The 13,140-nt window shown below is 35.8% G+C and overlaps 1 protein-coding gene across 1 annotated transcript in view; it reads right to left on the bottom strand.

Moving 5' to 3' along the window:
- The window catches only part of LOC115210582, a 174,287-nt gene that overhangs the window by 43,049 nt on the left and 118,098 nt on the right, over positions 1-13,140 (bottom strand). Inside the window, exons 23-25 of the mRNA XM_029779185.2 lie at positions 12,389-12,501; positions 10,643-10,715; positions 7,112-7,332 (exon numbers count right to left, since the gene is read on the bottom strand). Of these exons, the coding sequence (XP_029635045.2) occupies positions 7,112-7,332; positions 10,643-10,715; positions 12,389-12,501 (407 nt within the window). The remainder of the gene's footprint in view (positions 1-7,111; positions 7,333-10,642; positions 10,716-12,388; positions 12,502-13,140) is intronic.

The raw sequence follows: 13,140 nt of genomic DNA, 5'->3' as shown, positions 1-13,140 counted from the left end.
TTGCTGAGAAATCAACAAACCTTTTATTTTAAAACATTCTATTGTATGGCAATTGTTCTTAATTTCTAAACGAATTCTCTATAAATTACATATATTTAATTATGTCAATAAAATCGACGAAAAAGAAATTACATGTAATACGGTTTATAGCAAAGCGGCGATTTTTAAGTCACTCTCTTATAATTGATGGTTTCATCAAGGAGATATGAGAAATTTGATCTTTAAAATCTAACAATATATTTTAAAACATCCTGAAAAAATATCCGTTTTTGCAGACTATAGGGTGTGTGGTTTTCGGGGTCCGAACAAAAGTCCCTTAGGACAAAAGCACCCTTGACAAAAAAAAACCCTAGAACAAAAGCCCCCACGGTTATACTTTCCGGTTATTTTTTCGTTTTTAGAATTTTTAGTTGAATGTATCAACCCCAGAATTTTTCTTTTGCTTGTTGCAGTTATTAGACTGCGGCCCGCCATGTTGGGGCACCACCTTCAAGAATTTTTAGATGCTGTTTGGAACCCAGAAATTTTTTTAAAGCTTAGTCAAAGCCACTTCTGTGATATAATTCATCTTTGCTTTTCTTTTTACTTGTTGCAGTCATTAGATTGCAGCCATGCTGGGACACCACTACGAGGAATTTTTAGTTGATTGTATCGACTCCAGAATTTTTTGGATGATTTTCAACCAGCGCATGAAGTTAAGCCTAGAAGGTCTCTCGACATGCTAGAAATAACAGCCAAATCTCTTGAAATTTTTTTATAACACCCGCCTCAATTATGTTTTTTATTTTGGTTATTCTTCTTTCTTTTTATTTTCTAAAAATCTTTTTACTTGTTTCAGTCACTGGACTGCGGCCATGCTTGAAGAATTTTTAGTCAAATGTATTGACCCCAGAATTTTGTTTTGGTGATTTTCAACCAGCGCATGAAGTTAAGCCTAGAAGGTCTCTCCACATGTTAGAAATAACAACCAAATCTTACAATTTTTTTTTTTAATAATTTCACATAAACAAAAACCGATATCGTGTGGTTGTAAAAAAAAAATATTTTCCAAAATTCCAATTTTTAAGTAAACAAAATATAATTCAATTGAAAAACAGTGTCAAAACATCTATGCCCCTTACAATGGTAATTTCCGTGTGTTTCAGTTATTTTCATCGTTTTTAGAATAATTCTAAAGTTTGAAAATACAAATAAATTCAACTTTTAACATCAATAATAGAATAACAGAATACAAGATTCTTTACTACTCAATGTATGTATTGTCTGAATTCTAGCAAAAGGGAAAACCTTTACTTCAAGAAATGACTATATATACACACATAAAATTAAAGTAAATATTACACATGTCTCTGACATGTTTTTTCTTCACAAAAACCAGAATTTGTCATTTTTATGGAGAAACACCCATCTCCCTATAAGAAGTACGTTTGAATGACTAGCTTTCTGTTAGACCTTCAACGGCCGGAGAAAGTTTGAAAGGTCAACTTATTCTCATTAATCTATAAGTGCTGAGAGAAGAAAAAAAGAGGAAAAGATCCGATCCCAAAAGACTTTAAATATATATTTTAAAATGCTGACTTTTCTCCGACCAAAAATGCTTCAAGCTGGTGCTCCAGCATGGCCACAGTCCAATGACTAAAACAAGTAAAAAGGTTTTTAGAAAATAAAGAAAACCGAAAGGGTTATAAAAAATTTCAAGAGATCTAGCTGTTGTTTCTAGCATGTGGAGAAATCTAGGCTTAACTTCATGGTTGAAAATCATTAAAAAAAATTCTGGGGTCAGTACATTCGACTAAAAATTATTCGAGGTGGTGCCCCAGCATGGCCGCAGTCTAATAACTGCAACAAGTAGAAATAAAAAAAATTCTAGTGTCAATACATTCGACTAAGAATTCTTCAAGGTAGTGCCCCAGCATGGCCGCAGCCTAATAACTGCAACAAGTAAAATGGAAAGAAAAAATTCCGGGGTCAATACGTTCAACTAAAAATTCTTCAATGCGGTGCCCCAGCATGGCCACAGTCCAATGACTGAAACAAGTAGAAGGTGAAAAGAATGAAAAAATAATCGAAAAATATAACCGTGGGGCTTTTGTCCACTTTCACCCTTTAACTATGGGGCTTTTGTCCTACATACATGGTTTTCACCAGGCTGGAAAGCAATATAGATCATCTCTCTCTATATAAACGGCAGTTTGTCTGTCTGTGTGTCTGTCAGGTTGTACCCTCACCCTGACCACGGCTTTCAACCGATTCTGATGAAACTTGACACACACATAGCCCGATGTCATAATTCAAAACTAACGCAGCGAAAATTTTGAAAAGTTCCCCCAGTTCTGAAAAAATCGATAAATTCGACATGGGGTCGAGAATCTAAGCTTTTTATATGCAACACATTTTCTGGGCTGTACGTGGGCTGTTCACGCGTTGGGAGGCGCAATGATGTTTTCATGTTTTCGCCCAAAGGGACAGCTAGGAACATCGTATACACAGAAGTATTCGAGTGAAGAGAAGACATTGCAACCTACACATGCGCCTTCGTTCCCTAGAGGGAAAGGACTAGATTGGGATTAGTCGTTGCCTACTAGGGGCTCTTACATACCCGGGCAACGCCGGGCTATGCTGCTAGTTAAAAATAAAATAATAATAATGTTCCTTCTTGAGCCATGCCAGGCTCGTAGGGGCCGATTTCAGTGGCGTAGAAATACCTCACCTGGACGGGATGCCGGTCCGTCGCAGGGTCACTCATTTTTGCCAGCTGAGTGGACTGGAGCAACGTGAAACAAAGTGTTTTGCTCAAGAACACAAGGCATCGCCCGGTCCAGGAATCGAAACCACAACCTTACGATCATGAGTGCAACACCCTAACCACTAAGCCACGCGCCTCCGCAATATAGATAATTAAAGATTGGAAAATCAAATATTTTATATGTATGTATATGTCTCCTTCAGGAACCGGGAGTAGATCATTAAAAACTATAAATGAAATATTACGATATGTTTTCACCAAGATTAATTAGTGGGTAAGTGAATGGAAATATCTACAACTGGTTACCAAAACGGGACTCCTTCTCTTGTGGCTTATTTTCATTCTCATAAAGAACGGTTCACGGTCAATGCTGTTTTAAGGCATGGGCACTTTGGGCAGTTATCTGCTCATGATTCTAACTGAGAATCGAAACCAGGTTCGTGGATTAGGTCTGATGGAAATTTACTGTTTTTAAACGTCACTCAAGTCGATAATAAATTCTTTTCAGATGCAACATGAAATTTCGTTATGTCATTTTTTAGTCCTTGTCTTTTAAATGGGTTGGAATAAACTATTTTTCAGAAACTGTCAGATCTTTTCTCCACTGAGGATATAAGAGCCGAAGGAAAGCAAATCTACTTTTGTCCATTAGGTTGTTGAAACTCTTGTTGAATCTCCATCAAATCATACCTCACTACCTTAGAAATTGATGCCACGGCAATCCTCCAGCTCATGCGCATGGGAAAAAAGATGGGATGGTCACAGTTGGAATTGATCAGAAGCCTGATCAAGACTAAGCTGATTGATTGTAAACTGAACAATGTTCTAACGATAATTAAAATAGTGGTGTATCTTGTTTAGGTCTTCTGTATTCCTGTGTTGATAAAATTTGCTCGACATTATTTTCAATAGTCAACCGTGTTAACTTAAGTTAGTTCAGTGAAGACAGAAACTAATAAAAAAATGCAGACGTGGCTGGCTTTCAAGCTTTGCCTAGTAATGAGATGAGCTTCTACATAGTCGTTAGAGCTGGTAGAAACAACAGATATATTTCTTCAAAGAAGAATTGAATCCTAATGATGTAATCCCAGATACTCCTTAAAAGTGGTGGTGGTCACTGTTAGAATACCTTTGTGCATAAATTTCTTCAACCAGTGATGACTTGGGGGCTAAATAACAACAGCGTAACGTATTTGAATTATTTTCCTTTGGTCCGAAGAGATGACAATAAAATGAAATTAAATCAATTGGAAACCGTGACAGGTCAATATAACCCAGAGCTGATTGTTTTCAAGGGTGCTACAAATTTTATGACAGATCAAACAGAAAGAAACATTACATTGATAAAAGAGAATATAATTGAATAAAGAAAATATAAGCAATTGTGATTAAAAAAAAAAAAAAGAATTCATTTCAGTGTTGAAATCTTCGTACTTTTAAACGGGAAGTTAAAATATATATATATACTAGCAGTATCGCCCGGCGTTGCTCGGGTTTGTAAAGGAAATAACTATATAAGCATTTTTAGAGATGTAAAGTATAATAGCCATCTCAATATGGCTAACCACAAAGGGGGGGGGTGTTACTGTAGCTTTTTACGTTCTGAGATTTAATAATAAATTTTTAGAGAGTTACTTCCCTTATATATGCCAAAAATGCTTTAAAAATGGGAAAAATTTATGGTAAATTTTTTTAAAATCGTAGACTCATCATAGACGCGCGCTAATACCCAGAAGGGCTCGATATCAATCACGACTATAAGATACCCGGTTTTGGTTAAACTGCACCACAAAATGTGGGAGTAGTTAGGAATGTAAATCGTAGGAGACAGACACACAACTTCACTTTTATATATAAAGATATTCGAAAAATTAAAAGGAAAGAATTTGGAATGAAGTGGATTAAAAAATTTGAAAAGTTATTTTCATTAGCTTCTATGTCTTTGCTTGTGTAATGTAGTGTACAGATTAAGGGACAAAATGCTTGTGACCCTGGGATACTGCTGACAATACGGACAGGTTTCCAGGCTTAGAAACTTCTGAGTAGCTTCTGCAGTTTCTGCGTGGGGCAAAACATCTCTGATCCTATTCACGTAATTTCTGTTGTTGAAACAAAAGTTAACTGAAGAATTGCTTATGAACCACATGGTTCCGAGTTCAGTCCCACTGCGTGGTACCTTGGGCAAGTGTTTTCCACTATAGCCTCGGGGCCACCAAAGCATTGTGAGTGGATTTGGTAGACGGAAACTGAAAGAAGCCCGTCGTATATATATATGTATGTGTGTGTATACATTTGTGTGTCTGTTTGTCCCCCCAACATCGCTTGACAACCGATGCTGGTGTGTTTACGTCCCCGTAACTTAGCAGTTCGGCGAAAGAGACCGATAGAATAAGTACTAGGCTTACAAAGAATAAGTCCTGGGATTGATTTGCTCGACTAAAGGCGGTGCTCCAGCATGGCCACAGTCATATGACTGAAACAAGTAAAAGAGTAAAAGAGCGGTTTGTACATAAATAAATTTGTACATAAATAAATTTGAAAATGATCCGTTGGTATTATTTCCAACAATTTCATTATATTAATGTGATTCAATGACTGTAATTTCATATCACTCAAATAACTGAGCATTAAGTTTGTCAGCCAATGTCAATACGTCGTATTGAATTAGTCTATGGGAAAATGTATAATGTTTATCATATAACATTAGAAGAAAAGGACAGTAATATCAAACAGTATCAGTTATGAGATCGATTGAGTGTTATTGGTAAAAAATATTCATCTTAACTAGAATCAACTTAAGATATGTATGACAACAACACTTAAAGATATGGTTGAGAGTATTGTCAAGCAATTTCTGTAGTCGCCTAAAGATTTGATGAACGTGGCTGGAACTGGGGCTAAACTTTAACAATTCATGTATTGTAATTTGTTATTGTAAACATCAAATAGTTTTGCTTTGAAGTTTTAGTAAAAAATGAAGACAGTCTTTGTGGTTATATTATTAAACACTATAACATTTCACATTCAATACAAGAATAATCTTTTTTACTTCAGGCACAAGGCCTGAATTTTTTGGGGATAGTGTTCATTCAATTAAATTGACCCCTGTATGCAACTGGGACTGAATTTATTGACCCCAAAATGATGAAAGGCAAAGTCAACCTTGGCCGAATTTGAACTAAGGAAGTAAAGACAGACAAAATACTGCTAAGCATTTTGTCCAGCATGCTAACATTTCTACCATCTTGCCGCCTTCAATACAATAATTCCATTCAAAATGGAATAATTCCAATCAAAATGGAATAGTTTCATTCAAAATGAAACAATTCCATTCAAAATGGAATAGTTACTTTCAAAAAGCTAATGGTGAACTTCTGCTGACTCTTTTGCCACAACTTTCTCTCACTCTTTCCTCCTGCATCTTGCAGCTCACCTGCAACGGATCGGCATCCCGTCCTGGTGGGGAACCTATACGGCAAGGAAACCGGAAACCGGCCTTTATGAGCCAGGCATGGCTCGAGAAGGAACAAACAACAATAAACATACACATACAGGCTACACCTCTTGGTACTTGTCATCACTTGTTTCTATTTTAATAAAGTTACAATGTTTTGTTTAAAAACTGCCTTCTGACATTCATTACACATACTTCTCAAAAGCACATTCGTCACGAACATTTTCATATTTTAAATTAGTGACCACTCTTACTAAATGCCCATTCATTCTTACCATTTAGCCTGGCAAAACTTTAATTGGCAGTGAGCACTGTCCTTTTATCTTCAGAATAATAAATAAGTTTTGAAAATTGATTAAAAATTGGGCCATATTAAGTATGTACTGAGTTTTTAGACTGACTCCCCTCTCCTACCATAAAGTTTTCATTTGTTTGTCCCTGACACAAATCTACTTCACTACAATAGGCTGTAGTTGTTACACAGGAATTTTCTTCCCATTCCTTCCCAACTCTGCTTTTATAGCCTTCTTATCATTATTGTAATCATAATTGGTGTATATCAACAATAAGTCCTCACAAGTTGCGTTAACAAAGAAAATATGGACCTTTGTGAAATGATTCTCTCCTTTGCCAGCCAGAGAGATAGTGGGAAGAGAAAGAGAGAGAGAGAGAGAGAGAGAGAGAGAGAGAGAGAAAGAGAGAGAGAGAATCAACCAATCAGCTGAGAGAAGTTAGATTTTGTCAGCACACTGACCAGTGTATACCAACAGTAAAACAATTATAAGATATTTAGAAAATAATGGATTCTAGGCAAGACAATTATCTCCCTTGCCATAGAGGAACAACCGATCAACTAAGAGAAATTATGTATGAATTATTACAAACCAATATACATTGAAGTTTCCACTTACTGTTGAACTGGCACTTCCTGTCAGAACACGATCTGTTACCAATGATGTTTTGGGCTCCTCAGTTACATTATTATAATTTGTGTAACTACAAGCATCAATTTGGACATTCTCAGATGAGATCTTTGATGAAACAATTGGCGTGCCAGAAGAAAAACTAGAATTGGTTGCTTCAGTATCCAAGTCATCATTTTTTATTGTGGAAACATTTTCAGCAACTACATCTAAAGAAAACAGGAAGACATAATATTTGTAATGTTCATAAACTTAAAAAATATATAAGTGGCAAATATACTTCACAATGTCGTGCAGCTACTGTTTATACCTCGCTCAGAGATTTATTATTACTATAAATATATATATATATATATATATAATATATATATATATACACATACATATATATATATATATATATATATTGACATGCGCATTATATATATATATATATATATTATATATATATATATATATATATATATATATATATATATATATATATATATAATCCCATGGTCATTCATGAGTGAAGGGGATCTTTACTCTTTTACCTCTGTATGGTATTGACTAACCTCTCCTAATTGCCAGCCTTGTGCTAAACCAGAAAGAATTATTTCCACCACTAAGAATTTTCCAGCATTTTACCAATGGTTCTCAACTGAGGTCCATATGGCCCTTAAGGGACCCAGACATGATTTTCTTGTTAAAATTTATATGCAATAAATCACTTATACTTCTGTATAATTCATCATCATCATCATCGTTTAATGTCCGCTTTCCATGCTAGCATGGGTTGGACGATTTGACTGAGGTCTGGCGAACCAGATGGCTGATCCAACTCCAATCTGATCTGGCAGAGTTTCTACAGCTGGATGCCTTTCCTAATGCCAACCACTCCTAGAGTGTAGTGAGTGCTTTTACGTGCCACCGGCACGAGGGCCGGTCAGGTGGTACTGGCAACAGCCATGCTCAAATGGTGCTTTTTTATGTGCCACCTGCACAGGAGCCAGTCCAGCAGCACTTTCAACAACAATAATATTTAATTATAAAAATACAGTAAGGATTTTTTCAATATACATTGAGTTGTTATGGAGGTCCAATAGAGTAAAATAAGAATCAAAGGGAGCCATAAGCAAAAAAAAAAAAAAAAAATGGTTAAGAACCACTGATTTAATACCTTCTCACTAGTGTTGTTTGTGTTTAACCCTAGGTTAGCTGTGATAGAACAGACTTATGATTAAAAGCATTCCAACCATGATCATTCCTTTCTTCTCACAAGTATTTTAAGTTTAAGACTCTGTTATCCAATATGTCTGTCCCTTTGCAAGACAGTTTGTGCAATTTGAGGCAAAATTTAGTTGATATTTCCTTTATGTTGGGTAACTGCTTTAAGTTTCTTATATTGGTTCGAAATGCAGTTTATAAATGTCACTGCTAAAGAGTTCAGTATACATCAAGCCTGACAACTAAATAATAATCTTTAAGCAGACTTTCTCCATTTTATTTACTTATTTATTTATTTATTTATTTATTTATTTATTTATTTATTTATTCATTTATTTATTTATTTATTCATATATATAAGTTATCTCAAGAAAGTGAAAAAAAAGACCCTGGCTTTTTGATCTATAATAGACTATTGATTCTAAACTTGTTGTACAAGGAGATTGAGTTACAAACTTAGGAGTAATGTGTTTCCTGGTCTCAGACCACTTTGGCAAAAAAGTTAATTCTCCTTTATTGATTTCTTTATTAAGCACATAGTGAATTTGTAGTTGTTTATAAACATTTATTGAACAGATCTATGATAAAAGACATTCCATCTCTGAGGATAACAGCATTTTGTGTATCTAAAACTACAGTAATTATTTCTGATTTAGACATGACAAAGCCAGCAATTTTGAGACAGGGGAGAGGATTGGCTGATACCATCAGCCCCAGTACTTGATAAGTACTTTATTTTATCAACCTGAAGGCACGTGGCTCAGTGGTGTTAGGGAATTCAGTTGTAAGTTCAAATCCCAGTGGTGTGTTGTGTCCTTGAGCAAGACACTTTATTTCACATTGCTCCACTCCACTCAGCTGTGTAAGTGAGTAGTACTTGTATTTCAAAGGGCCAGCCTTGTCACACCAAATCTCTCTGAGAATTATATTAACCCTTTTGGTACCAATCTGCCTGAAACCGCCTCTGGCTCTGTAGTACAAATGTCTTGTTTTCAAAAGTTCTGAATTAAAATCTTCCACCAAATCTTAGTCACAATTTATGATCCTAACACCAGCTGAATGACAACTAAGTGTTTTACTAAATTCAGAAATTGTTGTTGCAACCGATACCAGTGTTACCTGACTGGCTCCCGTGCTGGTGGCACACAATAAGCACCACTCATGCATGGGTTGTTGCCAGTACCAACTGACTGGCTCTCCGTGCCGGTGACACGTAAAAAGCACCATCTGAACATGGTCGATGTCAGCCCCATACCCCTGGCCCTGACCGGCTCCTGTGCCAGTGGCATGTAAAAAGCACCATTTGAACGTGGCTGATGCCAGTGCCGTCTGACTGGCTCCCATACTGGTGGCACGTAAAAAGCACCCACTACACTCTTGGAGTGGTTGGCATTAAGAAGGGCATCCAGCTGTAGAAATATTGCCAGATAAGATTGGAGCCTGATGCGGCCTCCTGGTCTGCCAGTCCCCAGTCAAACGGTCCAACCCATGCCAGTATAGAAAGTGGGCATTAAACAATGATGATGATGATATGATGACAATGTTGATGATTTAAAATCAATTGAAAGAAACACAGAGCATCTCAAAATAAATACGGTAATGAAAGGGTTAAGGGTACACATGTCTGTGGAGTGCTTTGCCACTTGCACATTAGTTTCTCAAGCAGGCTGTTCCATTGATTGGATCAACTGGAACTCTTACCATCAGAGTGTATGGAGTGCCAGTTATTTTATCCACCTTGGAAGAATAATAGGCAAAGTTGATCCCAGCAGGATTTGAACACAGAACTTAAAGATTTAGAAAAATGCATATTTTCCAACACTCTGATGATTCTGTCAATCCAGCACACTTGGAACAAACAAAGCAAGGAACTATATTTGACAATCTCACAACTTGGTCAGTTTGCTGCATTATACTGGTTACTAATTTAGGCACCAAGTCAAAAAGTTTGAGAAAATGGGCTTAGTCAGTACCATTAATCTCAAGACTTGACTGGCACTTTACTTTATTGACCTCAGTGGGGTGAAAGGCAAAGTCGACTTCAATGGGATTTGATCTCAGACTGTAAAGAGGTAGAGGAACTGTTTATACATGAGGCCAGCAAATTTGAAAGGATAGGCTTTAGTTGATACCATTGATTCCCAGCATGTGACTGGTACTCTATTTTATCAACCTCAAAGAGATGAAAGGCAAAGTTTGACCAAAATATGATATCAATTGTGAACATAGCAAGATATTAATTTTAAGTTAATCATTCAGAGTATTAAAAAAGATAACATATTTAATCTCAACAGAGGCAAGCATACATACCAACTGAAGTCATTGTATCGCCTTCTACTTCATCTATTCCCTGCGTGCAAGTTGGTAGAGTGAAGTCATCTGACTAAATCAAAGAAAAGCAATAATAGAAATGTTTAGCCATCAAATAGTCACATTTATAAGACACTGAATGGAAGTTCAAAACTATTGTCTCAACAAGAAAACCTGCAGAAGAAGTTTATCAACAAAACAGATACTCAGAAATATAACTGATTATCGATTGATTTCATTTACAAATATTGTCCTAGATTAGTACAAAGGAGAAAGCAACTTTGATGATATTTATAATCAATTCCTAGCAACAGTGTCATTACTAACATCATGACAAAACTACTATAACCATGACTCGCATCACCAACATCAAAACCATCATAAATACCTTTTATTACTGAATTTCATATTATTATCGGTACCATTAACATAATCCATAAAACTATCGTTGTCATCATTGTCATCATCATAATCATCATCATCGTTGTTATCATCATCATTTGATGTTCACTTTTCCATGCTTGCATGGGTAGAGAAAAAATTTGTTGAGGCAGATTTCCTACTCACCAACTCCCATTTGTTTCCAGACAAGGTAATATTTTTTACCCCCCATAGCCTGGTATATTTTTCACAGAAGACTAGAAACTAACAATCTTGCCTGCTTGATGATGATGCTTGTTAACAGCCACCATGTAGCAGCTAGACAAAGATACACACACACACACATATGTGCATGTGTGTGTCTATATATAAATATATATATATGTGTGTGTGTATTATGTATGCATATATTTTATTTATTACACTATTGTATGACTGAGTGCCTTCGCGTCGATTCGATTCGATTCGTTTGGTTTGGTTTCGTTTCTTCTTCTTCTCTAAGCTGGTTTTTATATACATATATATATGGATTATATATAACTGAAAATTTTAAGATCTTTCTAATGAGTAAAAATATTAAACACTAGTAGTATAACCCGACTTTGCCCGGGATTAAGTTAGGATTATTAAGCTAATCAAGTTCTTTATTTCAAACCAAACTAAGTAACATCGACATCAAATTTGGGCGAAATCCATTGATATTGGTTTATATATATATATATGGGCAACACACACACACACACACACATACACAAGTACGTATGTACACCTATTGCATACATGTTTTTTGCACACATACATGTTTTTGTATGTGTGTGTGTTGCCTGTATATCAACAAACCACTTTTTTTCCTCCATAGAAAAAAACAACAAAAATCTTAACAAAAACTCACTTGTCGCTAGAAGGGGACTTAACTCCTGTTTGCAAACAATGGTAATTTCTCCGACTTGAAAATTGTTAAAAGTTTTGGTTGAGAATTTATTTTTACTGCTATTTGCTGGTGCCTCTGGGAAAAATAAGCTGACGAAAATATAGCTAGGGTCATAACGAATGTCCTCCTAAAATTGGAGCGACATGCGTGCTAATTTGTGGATGTGCATAAATTACATTCACGTACACACACACACACACACACACATCCTGCCTTTTATATATACAGATGTACATCCAAAGTATATTCTTTGCATCTTCCTTGCTTTTCAATTTAAAATTCAAATGTCTAATACTACCATGTTTGAGTTAGTAAAGATTACTTCCCTTACAATATCTGACCACCAAGGTGCACCACTGTTTAATTAGAATGAAAATGAATAAATAAATAAATAAATACAAATAATACTAAAGTTATATAGGAGAGACTATTGCCTTGTCAGTTATGGAATGTGTCAATGATAATTCTTCACTTGGTGATTGGTTGTTTAATTCTGTAGGAGAATCTGTAAGCAGTGGGTACTGAAGGTGAGCATTCTGGGAAAACACTGCAACAAAATTTAAAAAAATGAAAACAAATCTCATTCCAATTCTTTTATCTTTTATGTTTTACTTGTTTATCTTTTACTTTTACTTAACACAAACTTAACTATTAATTTTCAAGCAGATGGGTCTCTGAGTAATTAATCTCAGTGATTTTATATTTATTTTTCAAGAAGACCCTTGTAAAAGTACAATATTGTTTATGAATTTAGAGACTCTTGTTTCAGTCATTTGACTATAGCCATGCTGGAGCACCACCTTTAGTCGAGCACATCAACACCAGGACTTATTCTTTGTAAGCCTAGTACTTATTCTATCGGTTTCTTTTGCCGAACTGCTAAGTTATGGGGACGTAAACACACCAGCATTGGTTGTAAGCGATATTGGGGGGACAAATATAGACACACAAACACACACACACACACACACACACACACACACACACACACACACACACATATATATATATATATGACAGGCTTCTTAAAGTTTCTGTCTGCCAAACCCACTTACAAGGCTTTGGTTGGCCCGAGGCTATCATAGAAGACTCTTGCCCGAGGTGCCATTCAGTGGGACTGAACCCGGAACCATGTAGTTCATAAGCAAGCTACTTACCACACAGCCACTCCTATTATTTCAGCAAG

This window comes from Octopus sinensis, linkage group LG4, assembly GCF_006345805.1.
Source record: "Octopus sinensis linkage group LG4, ASM634580v1, whole genome shotgun sequence".
In the NCBI taxonomy this organism is placed as follows: Eukaryota; Metazoa; Mollusca; class Cephalopoda; order Octopoda; family Octopodidae; genus Octopus; species Octopus sinensis.
This window is presented reverse-complemented; position numbering and strand designations above follow the sequence as displayed.